Source organism: Oncorhynchus tshawytscha, linkage group LG19 (genome assembly GCF_018296145.1).
Source record: "Oncorhynchus tshawytscha isolate Ot180627B linkage group LG19, Otsh_v2.0, whole genome shotgun sequence".
NCBI lineage: Eukaryota > Metazoa > Chordata > Actinopteri > Salmoniformes > Salmonidae > Oncorhynchus > Oncorhynchus tshawytscha.
Genome location: NC_056447.1, coordinates 23,467,111 through 23,494,918, shown reverse-complemented (window position 1 = coordinate 23,494,918; position 27,808 = coordinate 23,467,111). Strand labels below are relative to the sequence as shown.

At 44.8% G+C, this 27,808-nt stretch overlaps 1 protein-coding gene across 2 annotated transcripts in view; it reads left to right on the top strand.

Annotated features, from left to right (window-relative positions):
• Window positions 1-27,808, top strand: part of cdh13 (cadherin 13, H-cadherin (heart)) — a 527,392-nt gene that overhangs the window by 397,276 nt on the left and 102,308 nt on the right. For both annotated transcript variants that reach the window (XM_042301487.1, XM_042301486.1), the window contains one exon: window positions 6,900-7,040. In XM_042301487.1, the coding sequence (XP_042157421.1) occupies window positions 6,900-7,040 (141 nt within the window). The remainder of the gene's footprint in view (window positions 1-6,899; window positions 7,041-27,808) is intronic.

Genomic DNA, 27,808 nt, shown 5'->3' with positions numbered 1-27,808 from the left:
TCGCTCACTGCCTATCAGGCTGGCTCCCCTCTGAGCAGATCCAGATGGGGCTGGCTGGAGACTACAGTATATGCCATGATCTGATGAGCTGAGCTGTGATATTGTGTACTGTATTGTCCATTAATGCCTCTCTGGGCCTGGCCCTGGGCCATTGGCAGTAACTTTGTTATAGATGAGGTTAAAATAAAGGTTGATTGAGAAAAACAAACTACTAATATGGTATAAGTAGTAACCAGAGATCTGGGTTTATTCTCAGATCAATGCTCTTATTCCAATTCATATCAAGTCCAGAGAGTGAAAGAGCCTTGCACAAGGGTACAACAACAGATTTTTCAACTTTTAGGTTCAGGGATTCAAACAAGGGACCTTTTGGTTACTAGCCCAATGCTCAAACCACTAGGCTACCTGCTGCCACGAATGCCAAGAGTCTTATATTTCTGTGGAAGATGGCACAGTACTAGTAGAGGATGGAGTAACTGACAGGGATCATTTTTACTGCATCCTTCCTTCTCTTTCTCTCTCTCGCTCTCCATGCTGATCTATCTACCAAAAGGACAGACAGTGAATGTGTTTTACAGTCTGACAGTGGTTTCATATCAGCAGCGATACAAAACAAATCTTCAGCTAGCTACCACTTTCGTACCTCAGCAAAACCTCGGGATAAAGGTGCTTGGTTAATGACAACACTGAAGAGATGGCATTATACATGTAATTTGTTTTACCCTTTTTGTCCCCAATTGGTAGTTAGTCTTGTCTCATCACTGCAACTCCCTTACGGACTAGGGAGAGGCGAAGGTCAAGAGCCGTGCATCCTCCGAAACACAACCCAACCAAACTGCTTCTTGACACAATGCCCGCTTAACCAGCCGCACCAATGTGTCGGAGAAAATACCGTAAACCTGGCGACCGTGTACTGCACCCAGCACGCCACAGGAGTCACTAGTGCAGGATGGGACAAGGACCTCCCTGCTGGCCAAACCCTCCCCTATCCCAGATGAAGCTGGGCCAATTGTGCACCACCACATGGGTCTCCCCATCGTGGCCAGCTGCAACAGAGCCTGGAATTGAACCCAGAATTTTTAGAGGCACAGCTAGTACTGCTATGCAGTGCCTTAGACCACTGCGCTACTCAGGATGATACATGTAATTTTTTTGGGGGGGGGTGATCAGAAGAATATGTCAGTGAAGATAGGATGTACCCTGTTTTACGGAATACAACACAGAGAACGCTTGAGGGGTAGCTGACATTCAAAGAGATACAGTAGGCTGAACAAAGATGGAATCACAGAGGGAAAAGTAAATAAACAGACAGAATAGGGATATGATTAAAGGAAAAGAGAAAGGTAAGAAAAAAGTCATATTCAAAAGCTTAGAACTTAGTTAAGCCAAGTTAGACTTTATTTGCTTAGACAGTGAGAAAGTCACTGGAAAAACATTACATTTTAACAATGGTATGAATTCCATGAAAGACAAGGAGAATAGGGAATAAAAGGAGAGGCGAAATAGTGTTGCTCTGTGAGACAGTGTCTTTAGGGATATTCATATGATTCCAGTTGGATTTTCTAAGCCTTTTGTGTCTGTCATTATGTTCCTGGGCACTGAAAGGAGGACAGAAGAATACCTACAGGGTTGGCAAGGGGAGCCATCTTCTTTTGAAGGGCCCAGAGTGAACAAAAAGAGCTCTGGAAATGTAGTAATGGCATCACACCTATTCAAGAAGGTAATGTGGTATCTGAGACAGTGGATCACAACCCGCCTGTCTGACTCTGAGCTCCCATCTCTACCTCCTTTGTGATGGAGGAGGCATTATTCCTGAAAGCTGTGGAATTATTTTAAGAGAAAATCAGATGACCACATGATGGGATTCATATTTCTAAAAACCTGTCATTTAATTTGATATGTTCAATTTCATTTAAGTTTTGTTCAGTCCCATGGCTGGCTGCTTTAACTGCAATGACCCATGTTATTCTTTATTTCTTTGAAAAAATATGATTGCTGCATTGACAGAGAACATGTCATCTCCACTTTAAAATAATCGCTGGCACACTGAGATCTCATTCGTGAAAGTTCTTTAAATCAAATGTGATTGGTCACATGCAAATATTTAGCAGTTGTTATTATGGGTGTAGCGAAATGCTTGTGTTCCTAGCTCCAACAATTCACAACAATATCTAAAAAGTATCTATATCTAAAATCTAAAAGTAAAAGAATGGAATTAAGAAATATATAAATATTAGATCGAGCAATGTCGGAGTGGCATTGACAAATACAGTCATTTTGGTAATCAGGCCTCTAACTGTTGTGTCATCTGCAAACTTGATGACACACACTTGTGGGGCCCCTGTGTTGAGGATCAGCGAAGTGAAGGTGTTGTTTCCTACCTTCACCACCTGGTGGCACCCCTCAGGAAGTCCAGGACCCAGTTGCACAGGGTGGGGTTCAGACCCATTGCCCCGAGCATAATGACGAGTTTGGAGGGTACTATGTTGTTGAATGCTGAGCTATAGTCAATAAACAACATTCTTACATAGGTATTCCTCTTGCCCAGATGGGATAGGGCAGTGTGCAGTGCGATGGCAATTGCATCGTCTGTGGATCTATTGGAACAGTAAGCAAATTCCAGTGGGTCTAGGGTGTCGTAAGGTGGAGGTGATATGATCCTTAACTAGCCTCTCAAAGCACTTCATGATGACAGATGTGAGTGCTACGCGGCGATAGTAATTTAGTTCAGTTACCTTTGCTCTCTTGGGTAAAGGAACAATAGTGGACATCTTGAAGCAAGTGGGGACAGCATACTGGGATAGGAAGAGATTGAATATGTTGGTAAACACTCTAGCCAGCTGGTCTGCGCATGCTCTGAGGACACGGCTAGGGATGCCGTCTTGGTTGGAAGCTTTGCGAGGGTTTACAATCTTTAATGTCTTACGTCGGCCACGGAGAAGGAGAGCCCATAGTCCTTGGTAGCGGGACGCCTCGGTGGCACTGTGTTATCCTCAAAGCAGGTGAGGAAGGTGTTTAACTTGTCCGGAAGAAAGATGTCGGTCTCCGTTACCGGGCTGGGTTTCCCTTTATAATCCGTGATTGTCTATAGACCCTGCGTCTTGAGTCTGAGCCGTTGAATTGCGATTCCACTTTGTCTCTGTGCTGACATTTTGCCTGTTTGATTGACTTACGGAGGGAATGTGTAAACGGATCTCGTCCTCCTCTTCTGAGGAGGAGTAGCGAGAAGGATCGGAGGACCAATTTGCAGCGTGGTAAGTCTTCATGATGTAATATTTAATGAATCAAACTGAACACTGAAATACAAAAAACAATAAAGGGAACGAAGGAAGGAAAGAACAAACGAACGAAAACCGAAACAGTCCTGTCTGGTGACATACACAAAGACAGAAAATAAACACCCACGAAACACAGGTGGAAAAAGGCTACCTAAGTATGATTCTCAATCAGAGACAACTAACGACACCTGCCTCTGATTCAGAACCATACTAGGCCGAACACAGAAACCAACATAGAAAAACAAACAGACTGCCCACCCCAACTCACGCCCTGACCATACTAAAATGAAGACAAAACAAAGGAGCTAAGGTCAGAACGTGACAGAATGACTATACTGTTTGAATTCGGCCATATTCCTAATCACCTAGCCATGGTTATATTGCAGTGGTTCGCACTTTCAGTTTTGCGCAAATGCTGCCATCTATCCACGGTTTCTGGTTTGGGTAAACAAAATCTCCTATACACTTCCTGATTAACTCAGTCACCGTAACCGTGTATTCGTCAATGTAAGCACATTTCAAGACATAACCGTATATTTCACTGACCCTCTTATCATATAAAGTGTCCCAAGTTAGTGAAGTATTTCCAGAGATCTCTAATAGCGTAAACTTGAGAGACACTGGTCATTAAGAAGTTGTCACGCCACTTTAGGACTCAGTGAGATGAAGTGTCTCTGAGCCCACTTTTCCAGGTGGAGGGTGTATGGAGCTGGGTTTTTTCACCACTCACAGGTCTGTGGAAGACCATCTGTTCATGAGGGTTTGATATATCCTCAGCAGTCTGTCACAGACACTTCTGTCACCTACTATCTGCGAGGTGAACACCTACTGTGCTGCTGCCTCCTGTGTACATACTGTGCGTCTGAAATGGCACCCTATTCCCTATAGTGCACTACGTTTGACCATGGCCCACATAGGGCTCTGGTCAAAAACAGTGCACTAAATAGGAAATAGCATGCCATTTCAGATGCAGCCATACAGTACACCCACCCTGGGTGGACAGAACATAAACCAGGGAGGAGTCTGAGGCAGACAGGGACACCAGTACAACAGCTTTTTGTTTATTAGAGAGGGATGAAGATTTATGTCTGGCACTGGGTAGAGCGTTGCGCGTGGGAGTGAAAGAGCGGAGTAGAGGAGGAGAGTGGTTAAGTGGGTGGGTCAAAGGAGCCTAGATTTACTGCAGATTGATGTGAAGAGTCTCCTGCTGTGCTAAGCTGTACCATGTTTACAAGCTGCCTCCCTGGTATTGGGAGGAGAGAACACACTGTGGAGAACACTCTGTGGAGAACACACCGTGGAGAACACTCTGTGTGTGGAGAAGACTCTGTGGAGAACACACAGTGGAGAACACACTGTGGAGAACATACAGGGACGTGTAGTAAGATACAATAATAGGACAGTTCCTGTTGCATCATACTGTAGTCATGGGAGAGCTCAGTGTTTGTACTGTATATCACATCATAATCACGGCTAGAGGAGTGGACTCCAAATTATATAAATATGGGTTGCACTGTACTGTATTCTCTAACGTTACAGTGCTGTAAGAGTGCCACAGTCAACTACTTTGTCTGATTATAGGATGCTGTAATAAAGCAGCTTATGTTTCACCAGAATAGAGAAACATGTGTTTCATATACTGTGTAACTATACATACCCAGCAGGGAACTTCCAGTAAGACTTTCTGTACTGTTTCCAGTGTCTATGTTACACTATCACTCTATGTGTTGACATGATTATTAAAAAGCGCCTGAGGGGCATTGATCGTCTGGTGTCCCCCTGCCTGGGGTGTGAATGATCCCAGTGTTATCAGTGATGGGAGCAGCATACTGCCTCATCTCCTCTCCTCTCTGGGTCTCAAGGATACTGCCTGGCACCCCTGTGGAGAAGCCCCGTTTTAGGCTGTTACTCCCAGGCTATGTGAGAGATCTGTGAGGCGTGAAGAGGAAAATGGAGTTTTAAAAAGAGAGAGAGTGGAGACAAAGAGCTTAAGAGGATGCAGGTGATGTCACACTATTGTCCAGTGATGAGCCATTGCAGTTGTGTGTGTGTGTGTGTGTGGTTCGCATAGAGCATCTCTAATGAGACCAGTGGAAAAGCAGAGACAGGAGAGGGGTTGGTCAGGGTTGTGGACGGGGGCGGGGTCGTCACACAAATGGCCAATTAGAGCTAGTATTAGTAGTTCCATTTCCCCATCTCATGACTCTCAATTTCATTACAGAATGAAAATGAATGGAATAGTATAGTGATGATGTCTTTGCTTTGAAACATTTCTGTGAATAGATTGTATAGCTTCATCTCATAGTGCCTTTTAGTGACTGATGTGCTGAGGTGTTCCGAGCAGGCAGGGAAGGGAGATGCAGATGGGAGGGTGTGGTGCATTGTGGGTAAGAGAGAGAGGAGATGCCGTGATTCTGGAGTGTTTAGTGAAACAGATGGATGACATATTAGTATTGTGATTCTGAAAATGATGAATACACTTTGCTTTGTAAAGTTGCAACCAAATAATCTATGCTGTATGCACAGCTTCGTATCCCAAATTGAACTGGACTTTTAACCTGCACCTCAATCACACTCCACTTCTCCAACTTATTCTAATGCCTGGCCAGCGTCTGTCCTCCAGGGTCCCTCCCCATTGCCTTCGCTCACCTTAGAATTACGTGGGAAAGCCAAGCCCCAAAGAGTATCCCTTTTCTTTTAATATAGCTCATCACGAGGTTGGCAGGTAGCCGAGTGGTTAGAGCCAGTAACCGTTGGGCCAGTAACCGCAAGGTGGCTAGATTGAATCCCCGAGCTGACAAGGTAAAAAATATGTTGTTCTGCCCTGAACAAGGCAGTTAACCCACTGTTCCTAGGTCGTTGTTGTAAATAAGAACTTCTTCTTAGCTAACTTGCCTAGTTAAAAGCTGGGAGTCTACAGAAAATGTAAAGAAAAATGTTAACGCTTTCATGTCTGCCAAGCATACAAACCTTAACTTCATGTCTTCTGAGTCATTGAAGGAGACACATTGAAACGACCCACCCCCCTGGCTATTTCAAAAAGTGTAAACATAAACTACTGTCTGTCATACTTCCATACATCTATTTGCAATCATGTGTTCTGAAAGGTGTTTTGCACTGACTGTACATTGTTTCATCTGGTTTACACAAGATATGGATGCCTGACTGTCAAGAGATGATGTGGGTGTGTGTTGATTTCTATAATGTGATGCTCTTTGATTATAACAGACACTTGACATCTGCTTAGTTCTATTTAAATGTATATTAGGAAAAGGTTGTCCTGTTGGAGATGTACAGTCACCCACAGAGTACTGCACTACCACCCCCAGACAAGAAACCATACTAGCAACTCTACTTGGTTCTGAGAAGATCTATAATACGCTTGCTCTGAAATGAATCCGCACCAACGTTACAATCATGCAGTCTCAACTACATCTTAATTGCTTTTTCTCAGTCAGTCAGTCAATAATTTGTTAGCATTTTGTACTCAGTGGATTCATTTGATCTCCCTCAACGAATCCTGTGCCTAATGATGATTGTGTTGTGGATAACCCCTGAAATGAATGGTTGATAATGACAGGCTTTATGACCCTGTGTGTATCTGTGTGTTTGTCCCTCCAGACACTGCCCACCACGCAGTACGAGCTGGAGATCGTAGCCCAGGACATGAAGGGAAGAGACGTGGGACTGACAGGAACAGCCACGGCAACCATCACCATCACAGACAAGAACGACCACGCCCCAGAGTTCACCCACTCACTGGTGAGTACCTGCACCGCTGCCTGTTCCCCGCACCCCTATTCCCTGTCCTCTGTCCTCATTGTTGTCCAAAGGTGGATAAATGTCAAATAAACTCAGTGTAATGATGACCAGATGGAGTTGTCATACAGACTAGTGTGTGTATTGAGTTATATAACAAAGTAAATAGTGAGGTCTTGAGATGGGACCACTGCTACCAGTTCTTATCATCCTCCCTTTCTAGTGCTCCTGTTCTGCAGGCAGGTTCACCAGTCCTTGTAGTCCTCCAGCCCCAGCAGAGACCATCACTCCTCAGTCAGATAGACAGACCTTGGAGAAAAACAGCCCCAGTCACATCTATCACTGTAATCGCAGACGCAGCTGGTGACAGGCGTGATTCACATACAGGTGATGGAGTAGGTTTCACACACATAAACACACACACATACCAGCAATCAACCAGTTATCCTCCCTGACCTCTGCTTTTCCATTTAAAATGATTGTGTTATAATTCTCGAAGCCTGCCCTAGGAAAGGCACAGTGCACATCAGTCGCTGGCCTGTGCGTGTGTGTTTATGTATGTGTGTGTGAGTGAGTGTGTGAGTGAGTGTGTGTTCACATGTAATGAACAACACATCACAGTAGTCAGGTGGTATGGGTGCACAAGGGAGATAAGGGAGTGTTTCTGTGAGTTTACGCTGCTGTGATCATGGTGTTGGTTTCCTTTGTCAGTACAGCCTCAAGGCTCTAGTAGAAACCCTGTATAGCACCCGTAACCCAATACAATCGAGGACAGGCTAACCGAATGAACAACAAAGACAACATGAAAGTATGAAAAGGAATTAAAATAGTTTGGGGAGGGGCCTCGTCCCCGAGGGATGATCCTCTGAGCCAGATGCTGTGATGCCGGTAGCCCTATGCGGGGTAGCTGGCATCACAACTACTCCCCCATCTGTGAGAAAGAGGATCCGATAATCAGCTGGTGGCGTTGGGGAAGTGAAGGGTCGGCTGTGAGCCTTTTGCTGTAAGACGCAGTTGAGTAATATCAAAATAGATAATAAACTGAACTTCAATGACTTGCAAAGATAAAGACATTTCAACAGATAATGTTTTTTTTTAACGCAAACTGAACCATTTTATTGTCGAAAGTCATATCTTACAAATGTTCTATAAATCTGTCCTGCAGAGTGTGCTGTCCTTTGTTCTGATATGCGTGTTCAGAAACATGCTTCAGCGCTTGATTGATACGGTGGGAAGGATAATTGGTATAGATCAAGAATCAGCCTCCAACTTGTACACAAAACGCATCCTCCTAAAACTCGAAAGCCTTTTACAGGACAGTACTCATCCTTGTGGGATAATAAAATTGATCTGAATCTGAGAGAAACGAGGCCTTCATTTAAGTACATCACAAGATGTATTCCCATTGGTCAGAAGAGAGCAGTTCTTAGTGAGCATGTAAAAAGAACATATAGGAGAGTGATGAAATACGCTCTACGTGGAGCCAACGTTGAGGAGAACAGCTATGAGTTAGCATGATCCTGATGTTAGCTCACCCTTTTGAAAATGAAAGCACCAGAGCACGCAATGCTTTCCGAATGAATATACAATTTGACAAATCATTAACTCAAGGCAGTCATGGAAATCCAAAATCGTTGAATGAGCACTCAAGTAATCTTGAAGCTTGAAGCACTGGCCCCAGATGTGGAAAGCGGCACGGTTCGCGCTGAACTACTTTGGCTGTTAATAACTACGAGACTTCAAAGACAAGATCCATGATGTTCAGCAACAACACGTTTAGTGACGAGAGATTGTTATAGAAGTTGCGCCAGGCCCAAGCTATCAGTGGCATGACTGTGCGACAACCAATGAACGATAATCACACTAGTGACTTTGACATTGTGTGGTGTAGACTGATAGCCGACCAGCCTAATCATGCTTTTTGGAAGATACAAGCATGAAGGGAGATATCTGATTGCTACCAGTAGTTGTGGTATGACCGCCAATGAATGAACATTTATGAAAATGCCTAGAGTGATGAGAGAATAGGCGTACTGAGCTCAAGCAGCATGAATGAAATATTCCCCACTGAAAAAAAAATGATTTGATCAAATAACAGTGCTATTACAAAGCACCACTTTAAGGTAAAGCTACAACAAAGACAACAAAAGTAACCTACGCAATTGGCCACGATAGGCAAAGGCATGTCAATGTATCTGAACAGAGAGGATGTGGATGAGTCTGCTGTGAACTTTCTGCTGTAAGACGTAAGTGAGATAACCATTGGTGAATAACAATTGGTGGGAAGAGAGGCAAGGTGCTTATTGCCCAGGTATGCCCATGAGTTGTTTAGCAAGCGGTAAAGTTGCATTATTCAGCTGTGCTCATTGGCCATAGGGTAATAGGTGATTGACATTCTGCATGTGGCTAATTGATATAGTAAAAGTGACATGACACTGTGCTGTTGATGAGAACATATCGACAACGGATATGAATTCCTGCTGCGCCCGTGGAAAGGAAACAATGTGAATGTGTCATGCTTACGGGAGGAAGGAGCAAGCCATTCAGACTGCCTTACTGATTGAACCTACTCTATCAACCACATTACCCACCAGCCACACTGTCTCTATTTTTCAGGATCTTAGTGCACACAGAAAACTGCACTTAACAAACTTAACCTATTTGCCTGTTTGTGCAAACTCATGATGCATTTGTCAAAAAACTGCAACTGTTGCGTTTTTCTAAAAACTGCAACTGTTGCGTTTTTCTTTTTCTTGAGGTGAAGAAAAAGGCATTAGGCCCTTAAGCAGAGGTCGTAATGTTGAGTTGTGTGGTTTTTAATGGAAATGCCCAGCGCTGTTGTCAGGGTTCGAGACACATCACCTTGAACTTCCGCCAGGCTGGCTCCCATGATGCATTGCGGTGTCAGGGAAGCGTTGTAAGAAGTGGATCTTCACACTGAAATGTTCCGGCTGAGGAGGCATGCTGGGGACATGCTGAGTGCACTCCGTCCCTGTCCTCACTTAATGTCTCCCATCTTTCTTATGAGGATCCATTAAACAGCGTGGAGAATTTTAATTTTTTATTTTTTAACATAGCCATTTAAGTCGCTAAGCTTAAAGTCCTCAACCTGCTCAGCAGCCTCTAACCTGGAATCATGAATCATCTCTTATGACTTCATACTATTGTGTGTGTGGGTGTCCATGAGTGGGCATGGTTATGTGAATGTGAGCACATTCATAGATATTGAATTCCACTCTCTTGGAAAACCTTTTTAAATAATAGATCCCACTGGGCACAGATGGCAATTCAATGTCGATTCCATGTTGGTTCAACGTCACTTCATTGAAACGACGTGGAAACAACATTGATTAAACCAGTGTACCCAATGAGATCTTTCCGGATATTATATTGAATGTTTTCCAACTGAAAACTCTGTCGATCAACATAATTTCTAATAGAAAATAAAAGCATCTCCTGTTCGTGCTGCGTTCAAGCAGAGAGGAAGACATGTTCTGGCTGCCTACCCTCCAGAACGCATAGGTGCTGATAAAGTGTTGGTATGACTCCACAACACTGTTGTCTACTCGTAGATGTGCCTAAGTCAACCAGTTGGGATTCACAATGTACCCTGCCTCCCTCCATGCTGTTGAAATAGACTTTAGAGTAGAGAGATATAATAAAGCTCCCCAAAGACAAACATGGCTTGTAAAGGATCACACATCCTCTACTGTTCTGTAATCACCATTCAAAAGACGACGTTCAGTTGGATTCGTTTTTTCCCTCTGTGTTTCTCTCTTACACTGTGTGAAACATCCCCCCTGAAATGCAGTTACCAAGTTCAGATAGATTCTAACTCATTAGAGATTCTGAGTGAAATTGACTCACACAGGTGCTGTCTCCTGTAGCTGGAAGGCAGGCTGGGGTCATCATAGAACAGAACTGTTTCATGTCTGTTAATGATGGAAAGTCTACAGTATGTCACAGTGAGTCAGTGGTAAACCTTTCATAGTGTTCCTGGTTTACTTAGACCATGTACTGGACTTCGGTAGGTGCATACAGATTCTATACACACTCATGATTCTGTCGAGCTGCACTGATATTCTCTTTACAAAGTTTCTCTGAGGACCCTGTGTAATCCAAACTTTTTTCATCTAAGACTAAGTTGCTCTTTCATACTTGGGAATTTATTGCATTCTGTGAGGCATCTTTAGGGAATTGGGCTCCACAATGATTAACTAATCCAATTTTTATAAGAGTGGAAACAAGCAAAGATGATTGGGAATCGCCTGATTCATTTAAAGAATGAATATGTATGCTTGATAGTAGGAGATTAATACCACTCCTGATGAAAACCAACAGCAGTATGCCACAGGCTTATGTTGTCTTACATTATGTATGTATTCTATAACCTAATACTGTGCTAATATCTAAGCATCATATTTGACAGATGCTTCTGTTGAACCTTGTTCCTATTTGGGCCGCATAGTGTAAAAATAGAACACCAACCAATACCACAACTAGCTACTCCACACAGTGTATGGGATTGGGTATTGTCTGTGTGTGTGTTTATTGACCAATGGCGTTTACTGACCAGGGGACTCGGAATATCCCTTTCACTATACATGTCAGCCTTGATGTCACGGTCGTCCTCCTCTTCATCTGAAGAGGAGAGGCGAGAAGGATCGGAGGACCAAAATGTGGCCTGGGATGTGTTCACGATGAATATTTAATTAAAGAAAGTACTGAACACTGAATACAAAAACAAATAACGACCGTGAAGCTATAAATGAGACCTGTGCTGACACAAGCAACTAACATAGACAATCACCCACAAACAAACAGTGCAACCCAGGATACCTAAGTATGATTCTCAATCAGAGACAACTAATGACACCTGCCTCTGATTGAGAACCATACTAGGCCGAAACATACAAATCCCCAAATCATAGAAAAACAAACATAGACTGCCCACCCAACTCACGCCCTGACCATACTAAATAAATACAAAACAAAGGAAATAAAGGTCAGAACATGACACTTGATCACTGTTTGACCTCTTGTCTAACTGCTACTCCAGTGTACAGCACTGACCATTGATCCACAGCACTAAAACACAAATAAGGAAAGGTTATACACCCAGTATCAGCCCCCATGACATAATCTCTACTTGTCCTGATGTCTCTCTAACTAAAGTCTGTGGTGACACAGAAAGGAGAGGCTTGTGACACTGCTGCCTGGTACAAGGGGAAAATGTACACCTGCCACCCCCCCCACTCCCATCGCACCCCCCTCTGGCCCTGGATGATAACTGGCATCTAATTTCTGACTAGCCCGTTCCATTGTCCCATAGCAGCCACTGATCTGGCTTATCAGTCTTGCCACTCAGGGAGACTGACAGCCAATCCATGCCCTCGCTCCCCTGTGGTGACAGGAGAATATGCCCGCCGTCCAAATGATAATGATATTAACAGTGATGGCTGAGACATGGAGGTCTGTCCAACCCAGGGCCAGGCTGGGCTCTCTATCAGGGCTGGGCTGTGTCTCACTGAAGGCTGCCATACGTGTGTCAGGGATTAGAACTGGGCTGCATGATTGCTCCACTAGCTCAGAGATATCTGTTTGTCTGGGAATGTCTGTCTGTAGCTGGGGTGAAATGGTTTATGTCTGTGTGAGAGAAGAGAGTGATAGAGAGGGGGCAGGAGGGAATCTGGGGTTAGGACCACTTCAAATGTCTTCTTTGTTTCTGCCTGAATCCTTTGTGCTGACAAAGATATCCAAATACATCAGATTTGGTATTTTCCTTGGGTATAACCTATCAAGGTAGATAAGAGAGTCAATACATTTGGCTTAGCCTTCCCTTATCATATTCAGACAAGAGAAGCCATTTGGCATGAGAGTCCATTGGTCATGGTAGGAGACCATGGGGTGTACAACAATTATTTTAACTAATTGTGTATGAAGAGATCTGCAATCCATGGATCTCATCATGTCATTTAGATGTTGAGATGAATAGGTAACCTCTCATTCTACCAGACTCTCAGACAGACATAAAGGGATGATTGAGCTAAACAAAATGTGTTTTAGCACCACAATTGTCACAGAACACATCAAATATGTTTACATAGCACAGATGACAAGAACATCCACATGGATATAATGTCCTCCAAAATGGGACACATTAGCTCATCACACCATTGACGTAGCCACGGACGCTAAAAGTGAATTGAATCCCATTGTGACGCATGGGGGGACATGATTTGGCAGGCGGACAGTATGCGGCATGATAGGACCTCCTGAAAATGGCTAGAGTGTATGAACACTTGAGTGGATTGTTCGTCCTTCAGGTCTGAAGCACGGAGAGGAGAACAGAAGACACCTCTTCAGGGAGCACTGAAGGGTCCCCATTCCAATAGCTCATAGCCTTTTGGTCTCTCTTAGTTTTCAAATACAGACCTACCACCAACAACTTAGTCATTCTGTACCATTTCATGAAGTTACACATTTTATTTGGATGATACCACAAGTTCACATTTCAAGGGATGTGACTAAGCATCTCTACAGGCTATCCATTCGTAAAATGAGTAATGTATATGTAAGTATCCGACATTGTTGGACTGTAATAGACCTTTCTGGACCTTTCATCATCCAGTCAGTATGCCTTTAACGTATGCCTTTTCCCTTTGTCACAAAACATGTAACATTGAGGGCCATTTCCGTGTTGTTATCTCCGGTATGTCATCTCCGGTTTCATTCAGTTAAATATTGTAGTTGCTGTTATTGCCTTAAACCATAGCTGATCCTTATCTGACATTCAAAATATAACAGTTTTTCAGCAAGTGGATAGTCAAAAAGCTTTATTTCTGAACTTTGTTCTAACATAATTTACATACTCTGTGCCTAGAGGGTGTTTAGACTAAATCTCAAACTAAATCATATTAAGGTTGTTGTCTTCCCTCCATGTTGTCACTCTTTTAGTGGAGCTCTTAAGGGCATTCCCACTGAGCACTTTTACACTACATGGTGGCAAACTGTAGCCAGTGGTGTAAAGTACTTATGTAAAAATACTTTAAAGTACTACTTAAGTAGTTTTTGGGGTATCTGTGCTTTACTTTACTATTTCTATTTTTGACTACTTTTACTTCACTACATTCCTAAAGAAAGTATGTTATTTTTACTCCAGACAAAGGTAGAGGTGAAGGGTAGAAGAGAAGTGAGTGAATGAAAGAGAGAGAGGGGGCCAAAGGAGAGAGTTGAAGAGAAAGGAGTGGAAAGAAAGAAGGACCTGAGCCTAGCTCGTCATGCTGGCCTCATCTCAGATGAGTAGACTTGAAACTTCTCAGATGAAGTTTCAAGTCTACTGCAGCGCCATCTCTTGACTGGCTGCATCACCGCATGGTGTGGTAACTGTTTGGCACTCCGGGACAAGGTGCTACAGGGGGGGCCGATGTCGCTGCCTTCCAGAACCTCTATACCAGGCGGTGTCAGAGGAAGGCCCAGAAAATTGTCAAAGACCCCAGCCACCCAAGCCATAGACTGTTCACACTGCTACTGCACGGCAAGTACTGGAGCACCAAGTCTGTGATCAAAAGGACCCTGAACAGCTTCTACCCTCAAACCATAAGTCAGCTGAACAGTTAATCAAATGGCTACCCAGACTATTTGCCTTGACCCTTTTTTGCACTGACTCTCTCGCACTGACGCTATACACACATACACTTGACTCTGTCCACACTCCAACACACACACACACACACCCTAGTGCAACTCTGTTTATCTATCCTTATTGCCTAGTCACTTTTACCCCAACCTATATGTACATATTACCTCAACTACCTTGTACCCCTGCACATTGGCTCTGCACAACAACTCCTTTTATATAATATAGTTCATGTATTACTATTTTACATTTTTCTTTGCTAATTTTCTTACTTTTTAACTCTGCATTGTTGGGAAAGGGCTTGTAACTAGGCATTTCACTGTAAAGTCCACACCTGTTGTATTTGTCGCATGTGACAAATAAAATGGATTTGATTTGCATTTTAGCCCCAGTCCCTAGGAACGGTTGACACACTCTTTCACTAGACGTGACTTTCTAGCAGTGGTGTAAAGTACTTTAGTAAAAGTACTTTAAAGTACTACTTAAGTCATTTTTTTAGGTACCTGTATTTTACTATTTATATTTTTGACTACTTTTAATTCACTACATTCCTTAAGAAAATATTGTTGTTTTTACTCCACACATTTTCCTCGACACCCAAAAGTACTTGTTACATTTTGAATGCTTAGCAGGACAGAAATGGTCCAATTCATACGCTTATCAAGAGAACATCCCTGGTCACCCCTACTGCCTCTGATCTGGTGACTCACTAAACACAAATGCTTTGTTTCTGAATGTTGGTGTGTGTCCCTGGCTAGCCGTAAATTTAAAAAACAATAACAATTTTGCCAACTGGTTTGCTTAATATAAGAAATTTGAAATAAGTATTCAAATTATAAATTAAGTATATTTTAAACTGTTACGGTTTTCTTCCGTCGAAGGAGAGTCGGACCAAAATGCAGCGTGGTTAATACGATACATGTTTAATGACGAAGAAAACACGATCAATACAAAAACAACAAACGGAATGAAAACCTATACAGCCTATCTGGTGAACAACCAACACAGAGACAGGAACAATCACCCACGAAACACTCAAAGAATATGGCTGCCTAAATATGGTTCCCAATCAGAGACAACGAGAATCACCTGCCTCTGATTGAGAACCGCCTCAGGCAACCATAGACTTTGCTAGAAAACCCCACTAAGCCACAATCCAAATACCTATGAAAAAACCCCATACATAAACACAACACAAAATAAACCCATGTCACACCCTGGCCTGACCAAATAAATATAGAAAAGACAAAATACTAAGACCAGGGCGTGACAGAACCCCCCCACCCCCCAAGGTGCGGACTCCCGGCCGCACACCTAAACCCATAGGGGAGGGTCCGGGGGGGCGTCTGTCCACGGTGGCGGCTCCGGCTCGGGACGTGGACCCCACTCCAACCAAGTCTTAGTCCCCCTGTAACGCGTCCTTTGATTGGCGACGCTCGCCACCGACCTTGGCCTAATAACCCTCACCAAGGACCCCACTGGACTGAGGGGCAGCTCGGGACTGAGGTAGCAGCTCAGGACTGAGGGGGAGCTCGGGACTGAGGGGAAGCTCGGGACCGAGGGGAAGCTCGGGACCGAGGGGAAGCTCGGGACTGAGGGGAAGCCCGGGACTGAGAGGAAGCCCAGCACTGAGAGGAAGCCCAGCACTGAGAGGAAGCCCAGCACTGAGAGGAAGCCCAGTACTGAGAGGAAGCCCAGTACTGAGAGGAAGCCCAGTACTGAGAGGAAGCCCAGTACTGAGAGGAAACTCAGGCAGGTAGTAGGCTCTGGCAGATCCTGGCTAGCTGGTGGTTCTGGCAGATCCTGGCTAGCTGGTGGTTCTGGCAGATCCTGGCTGACTGGCGGATCCTGGCTAGCTGGTGGATCTGGAAGATCATGGCTGACTGGCGGATCCTGGCTGACTGGCGGATCTGGAAGATCATGGCTGACTGGCGGATCCTGGCTGAATGGCGGATCTGGAAGATCATGGCTGACTGGCGGATCCTGGCTGAATGGCGGATCTGGAAGATTCTGGCTGACTGGTGGATCCTGGCTGACTGGCGGATCCATGCAGACTGGCAGCTCTGGCTGCTCCATGCAGATTGGCAGCTCCGGCTGCTCCATGCAGACTGGCAGCTCCGGCTGCTCCATGCAGACTGGCAGCTCCGGCTGCTCCATGCAGACTGGCAGCTCCATGCAGACTGGCAGCTCCGGCTGCTCCATGCAGACTGGCAGCTCCATGCAGATTAGCAGCTCTGGCTGCGCTGAACAGGCAGGAGAGTCCGGCAGCGCTGGAGAGGAGGAAGGCTCTGGCAGCGCTAAACAGGCGGGAGACTCCGACAGCGCTAAACAGGCGGGAGACTCCGACAGCGCTGGAGAGGAGAAAGGCTCTGGCAGCGCTGAACAGGGGATGCGCACTGAAGGCCTGGTGCGTGGTGCTGGCACTGGTGGTACTGGGCCGAGGACACGCACAGGAAGCCTGGTGCGGGGAGCTGCCACCGGAGGACTGGTGTGTGAAGGTGGCACAGGATGGACCGGACCGTGAAGGCGTACTGGAGAGCCTGAGAGCAGGACTGGCACGGGACATGCGAGGCTAGGGAGGTGCACAGGAGGCCTGGTGCGTGAGGCTGGCACAATCTTCACCAGCCGACTAACACGCACCTCAGGACGAGTATGGAGCGTTGACCCAGGTGCCATCAAATCCCCGACACGCTCCGTCGGGCAAATATCTTGCATACTACGCCAAATCAACTGCTCTTTCTCTTCACTCTCCTCCAATTCTATTAACACCTCCTTGAGTGTCTCCTCATCTCCCATCCGTGCACTCTCCTCCATTCTGTCCAATAATTCCTCGACCCTCTCAGACTCAGCCCTCAGCTTCGCCGATAGCTCCGATAACATCCATGGCTCCTTACGGTAAACAGGGGGAGTTGGCTCAGGTGTGAACCCTGACTCTGCCACACTCTCCCTGAGCCCCCCCCCCCCAATAAATTTTTGGGGCTGACTCTCGGGCTTCCTTCTGCCCCGCCGTGCTTGTCTCTTCGACTCCATTCTCCTATAGCCCTCTTCGCACTGCTCCAGCGAATCCCAGGCGGGCTCCGGCACTCTCTCTGGGTCGACCGCCCACCTGTCTATTTCCTCCCAAGTCGTATACTTTAAACTTTGTAGCTCCTGCTGCCGCTGCCTGTCACCACGCTGCTTGGTCCTGTTGTGGTGGGTGATTCTGTTACGGTTTTCTTCCGTCGAAGGAGAGTTGGACCAAAATGCAGCGTGGTTAGTTCGATACATGTTTAATGACGAAGAAAACACGATCAATACAAAAACAACAAACAGAATGTGAAAACCTATACAGCCTATCTGGTGAACAACAAACACAGAGACAGGAACAATCACCCACGAAACACTCAAAGAATATGGCTGCCTAAATATGGTTCCCAATCAGAGACAACGAGAATCACCTGCCTCTGATTGAGAACCGCCTCAGGCAACCATAGACTTTGCTAGAAAACCCCACTAAGCCACAATCCCAAAACCTATGAAAAAACCCCATACATAAACACAACACAAAATAAACCCATGTCACACCCTGGCCTGACCAAATAAATATAGAAAAGACAAAATACTAAGACCAGGGCGTGACATAAACCAAATACTTTTAGACTTTCACTGAACTAGTATTTTACTGGGTGACTTTCACTTTTACTTAAGTCATTTTCTATTAAGGTATCTTTACTTTTACTCAAGTATGACAATTGGGTACTTTTTCCACCACTGCCGTTAGAAGGTTTTGAGTAGGGATGCAAAGGGAAAGTATATTACTGGAAACTTTCTAAACGACCAGAATTTTGGTAACTTTTAAGTATCTTTGGAATTTGTCAGATGGCCTTATTATCTCTGGCCCTCTGTGTGACCATATCACATGTCAAATGTATAAAATAATAAAATAAGATGATTTTAGAATAAAAAATTGAATGACAAAGCTGTAAAACAAGGTCATATCTACAGTTGAAGTCAGAAGTTTACATACACATAGTTTGCAGTCATTAAAACTCGTTTTTCAACCACTCCACAAATTTCTTGTTAACAAACTATAGTTTTGGCAATTCGGTTAGTACGTCTACTTTGTGCATGACACAAGTAATTTTTCCAACAATTGTTTACAGACAGATTATTTCACTGTATCACAAATCCAGTGGGTCAGAAGTTTACATACACTAAGTTGAATGTGCCTTTAAACAGCTTTGAAAGTTCCAGAATATGATGTCATGGCTTTAAAAGCTTCTGATAGGCTAATTGACTGCATTTGAGTCAATTGGAGGTGTACCTGCGGATGTATTTCAAGGCCTACCTTCAAACGCAGTGCCTCTTTACTTGACATCATGGGAAAATCAAAAGAAATCAGCCAAGACTACAGAAAAAAGTTGTAGACCTCCACAAGGCTGGTTCATCCTTGGGAGCAATTTCCAAATGCCTGAAGGTACCACATTCATCTGTGCAAACAGTAGTACGCAAGTATAAACACCATGGGACTACGCAGCCGTCATACTGCTCAGGAAGGAGAAGGGTTCTGTCTCCTAGAAATGAACGTACTTTAGTGCGAAAAGTGCAAATCAATCCCAGAACAACAGCAAAGGACCTTGAAGATGATGGAGGAAACAGGTATAAAAGTATCTATATCCACAGTAAAACGAGTCCTATAACGACATAACCTGAAAGGTCGCTCAGCAAGGAAGAAGCCGCTGCTCCAAAACCGGCATAAAAAAGCCAGACTGGTTTGCAACTGCACATGGGGACAAAGATCGTACTTTTTGGAGAAATGTCCTCTGGTCTGATGAAAAAAAGAGAACCGTTTGGCCATAATGACCATCGTTATGTTTGGAGGAAAAAGGTGGATGCTGCAAGCCGAAGAACACCATCCAAACCATGAAGCACGGGGGTGGCAGCATTATGTTGCGGGGGTGCTTTTCTGCAGGAAGGACTGGTGCACTTCAAAATTGATGACATGAGGGAGGAAAATTATGTGGATATATTGAAGCAACTTCTCAAGACAAAATTCAGGAAGTTAAAGCTTGGTCGCAAATGGGTCTTCCAAATGGACAATGACTACAAGCATACTTCCAAAGTTGTGACAAAATGGCTTAAGGACAACAAAGTCAAGGTATTGGAGTGGCCATCACAAAGCCCTGACCTCAATCCTATAGAAAATGTGTGGGCAGAACTGAAAAAGCGTGTGTGAGCAAGGAGGCCGACACACCTGACTCAATTCACCCAACTTATTGTGGGAAGCTTGTGGAAGGCTACCCAAAACGTTTGACCCATGTTAATTTAAAGGCAATGCCACCAAATACTAATTGAGTGTATGTAAACTTCTGACCCACTGGGAATGTGATGAAAGAAATAAAAGCTGAAATAAATCATTCTCTACTATTATTCTGACATTTAATTCTTAAAATAAGTGGTGATCCTAACTGACCTAAAGGGAATTTTTACTAAGATTAAATGTCAGGAATTGTGAAAAACTGAGTTTAAATGTATTTGGCTAAGGTGTATGTAAACGTCAGACTTCAACTGTATGTACCATCAACTCAGTGAGTACCAAATGTTTATTTTTAGGGTTTCAGCATGAATTATCCTATTGTTTTTACAAACTTATTTATTTTACTATGTTAATATATCTTTGTTGTAAATGTTTTGCTGCCAGACCGCACTTGAGAAAATAAGTCAATAGTTGGAAGAGGTACAGAGTTCATTGTTTGATTAGATGCTTTTTTCATTAATTTGGCTATTTTCTCTTGAACAATATGGTCTATCCACTAGAAACTCATGAACACAGATTAAAAAAGGAATACATTTTTAAAAAGTTATTCAAGTATGAATTTCCAAAGTTACCATAAATTGCCATATATTACCTGTTAATTACCAAAATGACCAAAGATTCTGGTATGAGGGCACAAGGCGAGACCCAGATGCAGACACAGGAAGCAGATGGTTTGAGTCTTTTGATATTTATTAATAATCCAAAAGGGGTAGGCAAGAGAATGGTCGTGGACAGGCAAAAGGTCAAAACCGGTTCAGAGTCCAGGAGGTACAGTGTGGCAAGCAGGCTCGAGGTCAGGGCAGGCAGAATGGTCCAGAAAACAGGCAAGGGTCAAAATCAAGAGGACTAGTGAAAGAGAATTAGAAAAGGCAGGAGAATGGCAAAAACCACGCTGGTTGACTTGGAACAATATAAGACAATCTGGCACAGACAGAGAGAAAACACAGGTTTAAATACCCAGGGGATAATGGGGAAGATGGGTGACACCTGGAGGAGGTGGAGACAAGCACAAGGACAGGTGAAACAGATCAGGGTGTGACATCAGGTAACCTTGGTAAATTAGCGGTAGATTTGCAACCCTAGTTGTGTGATGTAGAACTTCTTCTTTGTGTGCCTGTCTTTTCCATGAGGTTAAGGAAAGAGTTGGCAGTAGTTTGTACATCATTTTCTCAAATAGGGCTATCTTCTGTATACCACTCTTACCTTGTCACAACACAACAGATTGGCTCAAAGTCCACGAATGAACTTTCAACAAGGCACACCTGTTAATTGAAATGCATTCCAGGTGACTACCTCATGAAGCTGGTTGAGAGAATGCCAAGAGTTTGCAAAGCTGTCGTCAAGGCAAAGGGTGGCTACTTTGAAGAATCTAAAATCTAAAATGTATTTTAATTTGTTTAAAACTTTTTTGGTTACTACATGATTCCATATGTGTTATTTCATAGTTTTGATGTCTTCACTATTATTCTACAATGTTGAAAATAGTAAAAAATAAAGAAAAACCCTTGAATGAGTAGGTGTGTCCAAACTGTTGGCTGGTACTGTATGTGTGCGGTGTGTTTGTGGACGTGCTGTAGGGGTGGTTGGGAGTCAGTGGTGTTAAGAGTGAGGATAGGTTATTATTGAGCAGTACTTCTAAAGCAGGTATATTGTTCAGAGTATAAAGTACAGCTTGTAAATGTTTGATGTTTGGCTACAGTATATGATGCAGTGTCGTTGAGAATAGATGTTATTTCACTCTCTAGATAAATGCAATGGCTAGAGCCAATTTAACTGTGTTAACTTAATCACATTTGAAAGGCAATGGCAGTTTTATGTACCATATGTTCAGCTGAAGTGTATCTATGGGAACAGCTTGAGCTGGAGCTCTTCAAATGTAATAATAGTGCAGGTATGCTCATTAACTTCCTTGGCCCATGTATGTAGGAGAGAGAGTGTGTGTGTGTGTGTGTGTGTGTGTGTGTGTGTGTGTGTGTGTGTGTGTGTGTGTGTGTGTGTGTGTGTGTGTGTGTGTGTGTGCACATGTGAGTGAGTCTGCGCACAAACTATTTTAGGTGTTCATTCTGTCTGAAGGATGCACATCAATCAGATGAGATAAGCAGCTTTCATAAGCAAGCTGACTGGGTAAGAGAGAGAACTGCTGAAAGATTAATACGATTTTTATTTTGCGCCTGGGAATAATGATATTTTAGCATGTAGGAGAATATTTTCTCTCAACGTACTGCTAGCTACCCAGACGTGAATAAGAAGCATGCACTGTTCAAATGAATCATCCTATCAAAAGTAGTGTATCAAACTAGAGTAATAACGATACAAGTTCAAGCATAGGATCTTTCTTTGTTTTTGTGAAGTCAAATCAAATCAAATGTATTTATATAGCCCTTCGTACATCAGCTGATATCTCAAAGTGCTGTACAGAAACCCAGCCTAAAACCCCAAACAGCAAGCAATGCAGGTGTAGAAGCACGGTGGCTAGGAAAAACTCCCTAGAAAGGCCAAAACCTAGGAAGAAACCTAGAGAGGAACCAGGCTGTGTGGGGTGGCCAGTCCTCTTCTGGCTGTGCCGGGTGGAGATTATAACAGAACATGGCCAAGATGTTCAAATGTTCATAAATGACCAGCATGGTCCAATAATAATAAGGCAGAACAGTTGAAACTGGAGCAGCAGCACGGCCAGGTGGACTGGGGACAGCAAGGAGTCATCATGTCAGGTAGTCCTGAGGCATGGTCATAGGGCTCAGGTCCTCCGAGAGAGAGAAAGAAAGAGAGAAAGAGAGAATTAGAGAGAGCACACTTAAATTCACACAGGACACCGAATAGGACAGGAGAAGTACTCCAGATATAACAAACTGGCCCTAGTCCCCCGACACATAAACTACTGCAGCATAAATACTGGAGGCTGAGACAGGAGGGGTCAGGAGACACTGTGGCCTCATCCGAGGACACCCCCGGACAGGGCCAAACAGGAAGGATATAACCCCACCCACTTTGCCAAAGCACAGCCCCCACACCACTAGAGGGATATCTTCAACCACCAACTTACCATCCTGAGACAAGGCCGAGAATAGCCCACAAAGATCTCCGCCACGGCACAACCCAAGGGGGGGGCACCAACCCAGACCGGAAGATCACATCAGTGACTCAGCCCACTCAGGTGACGCACCCCTCTCAGGGACGGTATGAAAGAGCCCCAGTAAAGCCAGTGACTCAGCCCCTGTAATAGGGTTAGAGGCAGAGAATCCCAGTGGAAAGAGGGGAACCGGTCAGATGATGCCAGCCAGCAGAAAGAGAAAGAACAACACTGTCTGTAGAAAGACGTACTGTCCCTTTAAGAGTCTACACCTCTGCTGTGATGTCACAGCTCCTTAGGGGAATAGTGTTGTCTCCTCGGGGACTAAAGTGACATGGCACTGTGTGTTTGCTGTCAGCTCAATCTATGATGCCACAGAGATGTCACAAAGCACTTTCCATTAGGACAAATGAACAGCTGCTCTGCTGTACTCTCTCCCTGCATGGCTGTCTCTCTGTCAGACCAACCAAATCAAACCACATTTAAATTCATAAGCCATTCTGTCTGACTGTCCGGGACCACTGTAAGTTTATCTCTCTTTTCTGTGGTCTGTCAGATGATGGGGGGAGGGTGGGCTGCCGAGTAGGAGGGGTGGTGGAGGTGTAAAAAGATGAGCATGATGAGTGTGTGACGGTACAGTTTTCTATCACTGTGAGCAGAGAGCGGGAGAGAGAGAGATTTTCTTTCTCCTCTTCACTCCACTTATTAACGTTAATGCAGGATGAGCAGCCAATCGCCATATCCTATTCACATGTGGAGAGGAAGGCCAGGGACAGACCGACAGGCAGTGGTCATTGACAGCACATAGAGTGGATATCTCAACAAAGGCAATACATTCAGGGTCGTTGGCTTCCAACAGGCTCATAGTGCCAGCTGGCGTATAATGATTGGAAAAGTTGAAAAGAAATAGGAAGTCATTTCCAAAGTGGTGTTAATGAGGTTTGATATTGACCCCCTGCTCCCATTATATCCCCATATTAGATCAATATGCATTGTCAGCAACAAGTGGGAAATGCACAGAGAGATATATGCCAGGCCATTTTCATAGTAAACAAGAAGTATGCATTGTATGATGGCCCTAAAGACAATCTCTGCCCACTGGACACAGACATCAGTTTAACATTTAGTTTTTGAAAAAAATGTAGGTTAAAATTTGGGTGAAAGAAATACGAAATTCCTTTACGTTGATTCCTTTTTTCAAATTCAATCAGTTTTCCACATTGATTCAACGTCATCACATTGATTTTCTTTGTTGCGATGACGTGGAAACAATGTTGAGTCAGCCAGTTTTTGCTCAGTGGGTGGATTTCAGAGTGGCTGCTTCCTCCCTCCTTCACCTGTTGATGGTCTGTTGAACTACAGTTGTGTCCGGTTGCAGGCGGGGGGACATTGTTATTGTGATGGGCCCATATCATATGAAATGGGTAGTGCTAGTGTTCACCACATTAAAGAGCTGTCAAACTGTTATCAGCAGGTCAACTCAATGGGATCATCCAGTCAGCTGATATGAGTCCCAATATGACAGCTGGTGAATGTATGGCTCTAATCCCTAGCAGGCAGCTAAGTTAAATCAGAGGGTGTATGTGTTTCTCCTCTGGCCTGCATTGAACTGCCCTGGTTTGGCCTCTACTGACCTGGTCATCCCTTCACTGTGTGTTAACAGAGCTCCCTTGCTCTATAATTGGTTCTGGGGCTGGCTCTGGGTCTGTTTGTCTCTCTCTCCGATATACACAAGAACACACACACACACCACAAGAACACAAAACAAGAACCCAGGGTCACGCACACGCGCGTGCACACACACACACCCTGTCTGTGTGTGTATGACACACCAGGGCCAGTCTGAGTTAGTGGTTATTTCCCTCATCCTCTCACACCGCTGGTTACTTTGTGTCCTCAGAGGTATTGGGGTCTTATCAGTAGCAGGGCAGGGGCTCAGTGGTAACGGGCGACAGAGATTGAATACATCCTTCTGACCGCATGGCTGCTTGAGATGATTAAATGAAACCCGAATGGCCAGTGATCTTTCTGTGTGTGTGTGTGTGTGTGTGTGTGTGTGTGTGTGTGTGTGTGTGTGTGTGTGTGTGTGTGCGTGTGTGCGTGTGTGTGCGTGCGTGCGTGTGTGCTTTTAACAATTTGTCCTCCTCAAATCTTTCAATGCACCTTGAAGAAGGATCCCAAAAACCTGTTTACTATTCGTAGAGGCCGTTTCAAAGTATCACTGGAGGAGTGTGGCTATCCATTTACACCTGCAACAAAATCATCACACTATTTAAGCAGAAGAATATTCAAGGCAGCTCATTATTAGAATTCTTCAGGGATCCCTGATCAGTGGGACATCCCTGATTCCGTGCTCTGTCTGTGGTAATGGCTTTTGTGGGTTGTCTTATGCCTGTGGAATGGGAATGTTCCCTCTCCGCGGTGCACCGCACAGCCGCAGCGCTACGATCCACAGGGGTTCTTGGGGAGGGAGGGAGGCTGAGGTCTGGTCTGCAGCTACAGCAGCCTGCTATCCTGCTAATCAGCGTGTAAGTAGTGTGTAACTGTTGTAATCACAGGGGGAAAGCAGCCATAGAACAGGATGTCATGGTGCTTAGCAACAGGCCATGTTCCCTCCCATTGAGGATGCCGTTTGAGGTTTAACATTAGAATAGAGTTAGGTTTGTAAACTAGCTGTGTTATGCCAGGTATATTTTTCTTTCCCTCTTTTTCTCTGTTTCTTTTTCTTCCTTTCTCTCCTTTAGAAGAACATTTTGCTGCTGTCCTCTGTAGCCTAAATGACTGAGTTGTGTGAAGTTTGTTTTTGAAAGGGCTCTGTTCCAACAACCAATGCATGGTGTTGGGAAGAGCGAGCGGTAACCTGTGACCCAAAATACCATCCTGACAGAAAACACCATCATCTGGAACACAGCACTGTCCTTAAACAGGGCGTTGTGTGTCTGATAGATTACTCTGTAAACTGTGATACAATAATGGTCCTGACAGAGAGAGAGGGAATTGCTTTCGGCTAGATGCATTAAGGCTCCTAGAGTATTCCTCTGCTTCACAATGCACACTACAACAAAGTGGCTGCCAAGCAGTATACATTCCTGATATGAATCAGATTAAGGGTTCTCTACAACAATAGGGTAGGAGTGACAATGAGAAACAAATGGAGATTCTGTGGGAAGGGCATAGGATAGAGCTCACTTGCATGCATGCATGTCTATATTTCTTTCTTTCGACACAAACTACTTTTTTTGGTTGAGTCCTGACTTGAGGCTGACTTACATATAAAAAATGGATTGCTGCTGCTGCTTCACTCCAGATAGCCTCAGTGCTGCTTCACTCCAGATAGCCTCAGTGCTGCTTCACTCCAGATAGCCTCAGTGCTGCTTCACTCCAGATAGCCTCAGTGCTGCTTCACTCCAGATAGCCTCAGTGCTGCTTCACCCGGACAGTCTCAGTGCTGCTTCAGCCGGACAGCCTCAGTGCTACTTCACCCGGACAGCCTCAGTGCTGCTTCAGCCCGGACAGTATCAGTGCTGTTTCAGCCCGGACAGTCTCAGTGCTGCTTCAGCCCGGACAGCCTCAGTGCTGCTTCAGCCCGGACAGTCTCAGTGCTGCTTCAGCCCGGACAGTCTCAGTGCTGCTTCAGCCCGGACAGTCTCAGTGCTGCTTCAGCCCGGACAGTCTCAGTGCTGCTTCAGCCCGGACAGTCTCAGTGCTGCTTCACTCCGGACAGTCTCAGTGCTGCTTCACTCCGGACAGCCTCAGTGCTGCTTCACTCCGGACAGCCTCAGTGCTGCTTCACTCCGGACAGCCTCAGTGCTGCTTCACTCCGGACAGCCTCAGTGCTGCTTCACTCCGGACAGCCTCAGTGCTGCTTTAGCCCGGACAGCCTCAGTGCTGCTTCAGCCCGGACAGTCTCAGTGCTGCTTCACTCCGGACAGCCTCAATGCTGCTTCACCCCGGACAGACTCAGTGCTGCTTCACTCCAGACAGCCTCAGTGCTGCTTCACTCCAGACAGCCTCAGTGCTGCTTCACCCCGGACAGCCTCAGTGCTGCTTCACCCCGGACAGCCTCAGTGCTGCTTCACCCCGGACAGTCTCAGTGCTGCTTCAGCCCGGACAGCCTCAGTGCTGCTTCAGCCCGGACAGCCTCAGTGCTGCTTCAGCCCGGACAGCCTCAGTGCTGCTTCAGCCCGGACAGTCTCAGTGCTGCTTAACCTGGCATTCACAGACACATAGTCTGCATCCCAAATGGCACCTTTTGTACCCTGGTCAAAAGTAGTGCACTCTAAAGGGAATAGGGTGGGGATCACTTGATGATGATTATGGTTTTCCACCAATGTCACAACATACACTGAGTGTACAAAACATTAAGAACACCTTCCTAATATTTAGTTGTTAAAGGTGTTAAAAGCGTTCCACAGGGATGCTGGCCCATGTTGACTACAATGCTTTCCACAGTTGTGTCAAGTTGGTTGGATGTCCGTTGGGTGGTGGACCATTCTTGATACACATGGGAAACTGTTGAGCGTGAAATACCAGCATTGCAGTTCTTGACACAAACTGGTGTGCCTAGCACCTACTACCATACCCCGTTCAAAGGCACTTAAATATTTTGTCTTGCCCATTCACCCTCTGAAAGGCACACATACACAATCCATGTCTCAATTGTCTGAAGGCTTAAAACATCTTGCCCATTTAACAAGTGACATCAATAAGGGATCATACTGTAGCTTTCACCTGGTCAGTCACCTGGTCAGTTCTAATTTGAATTT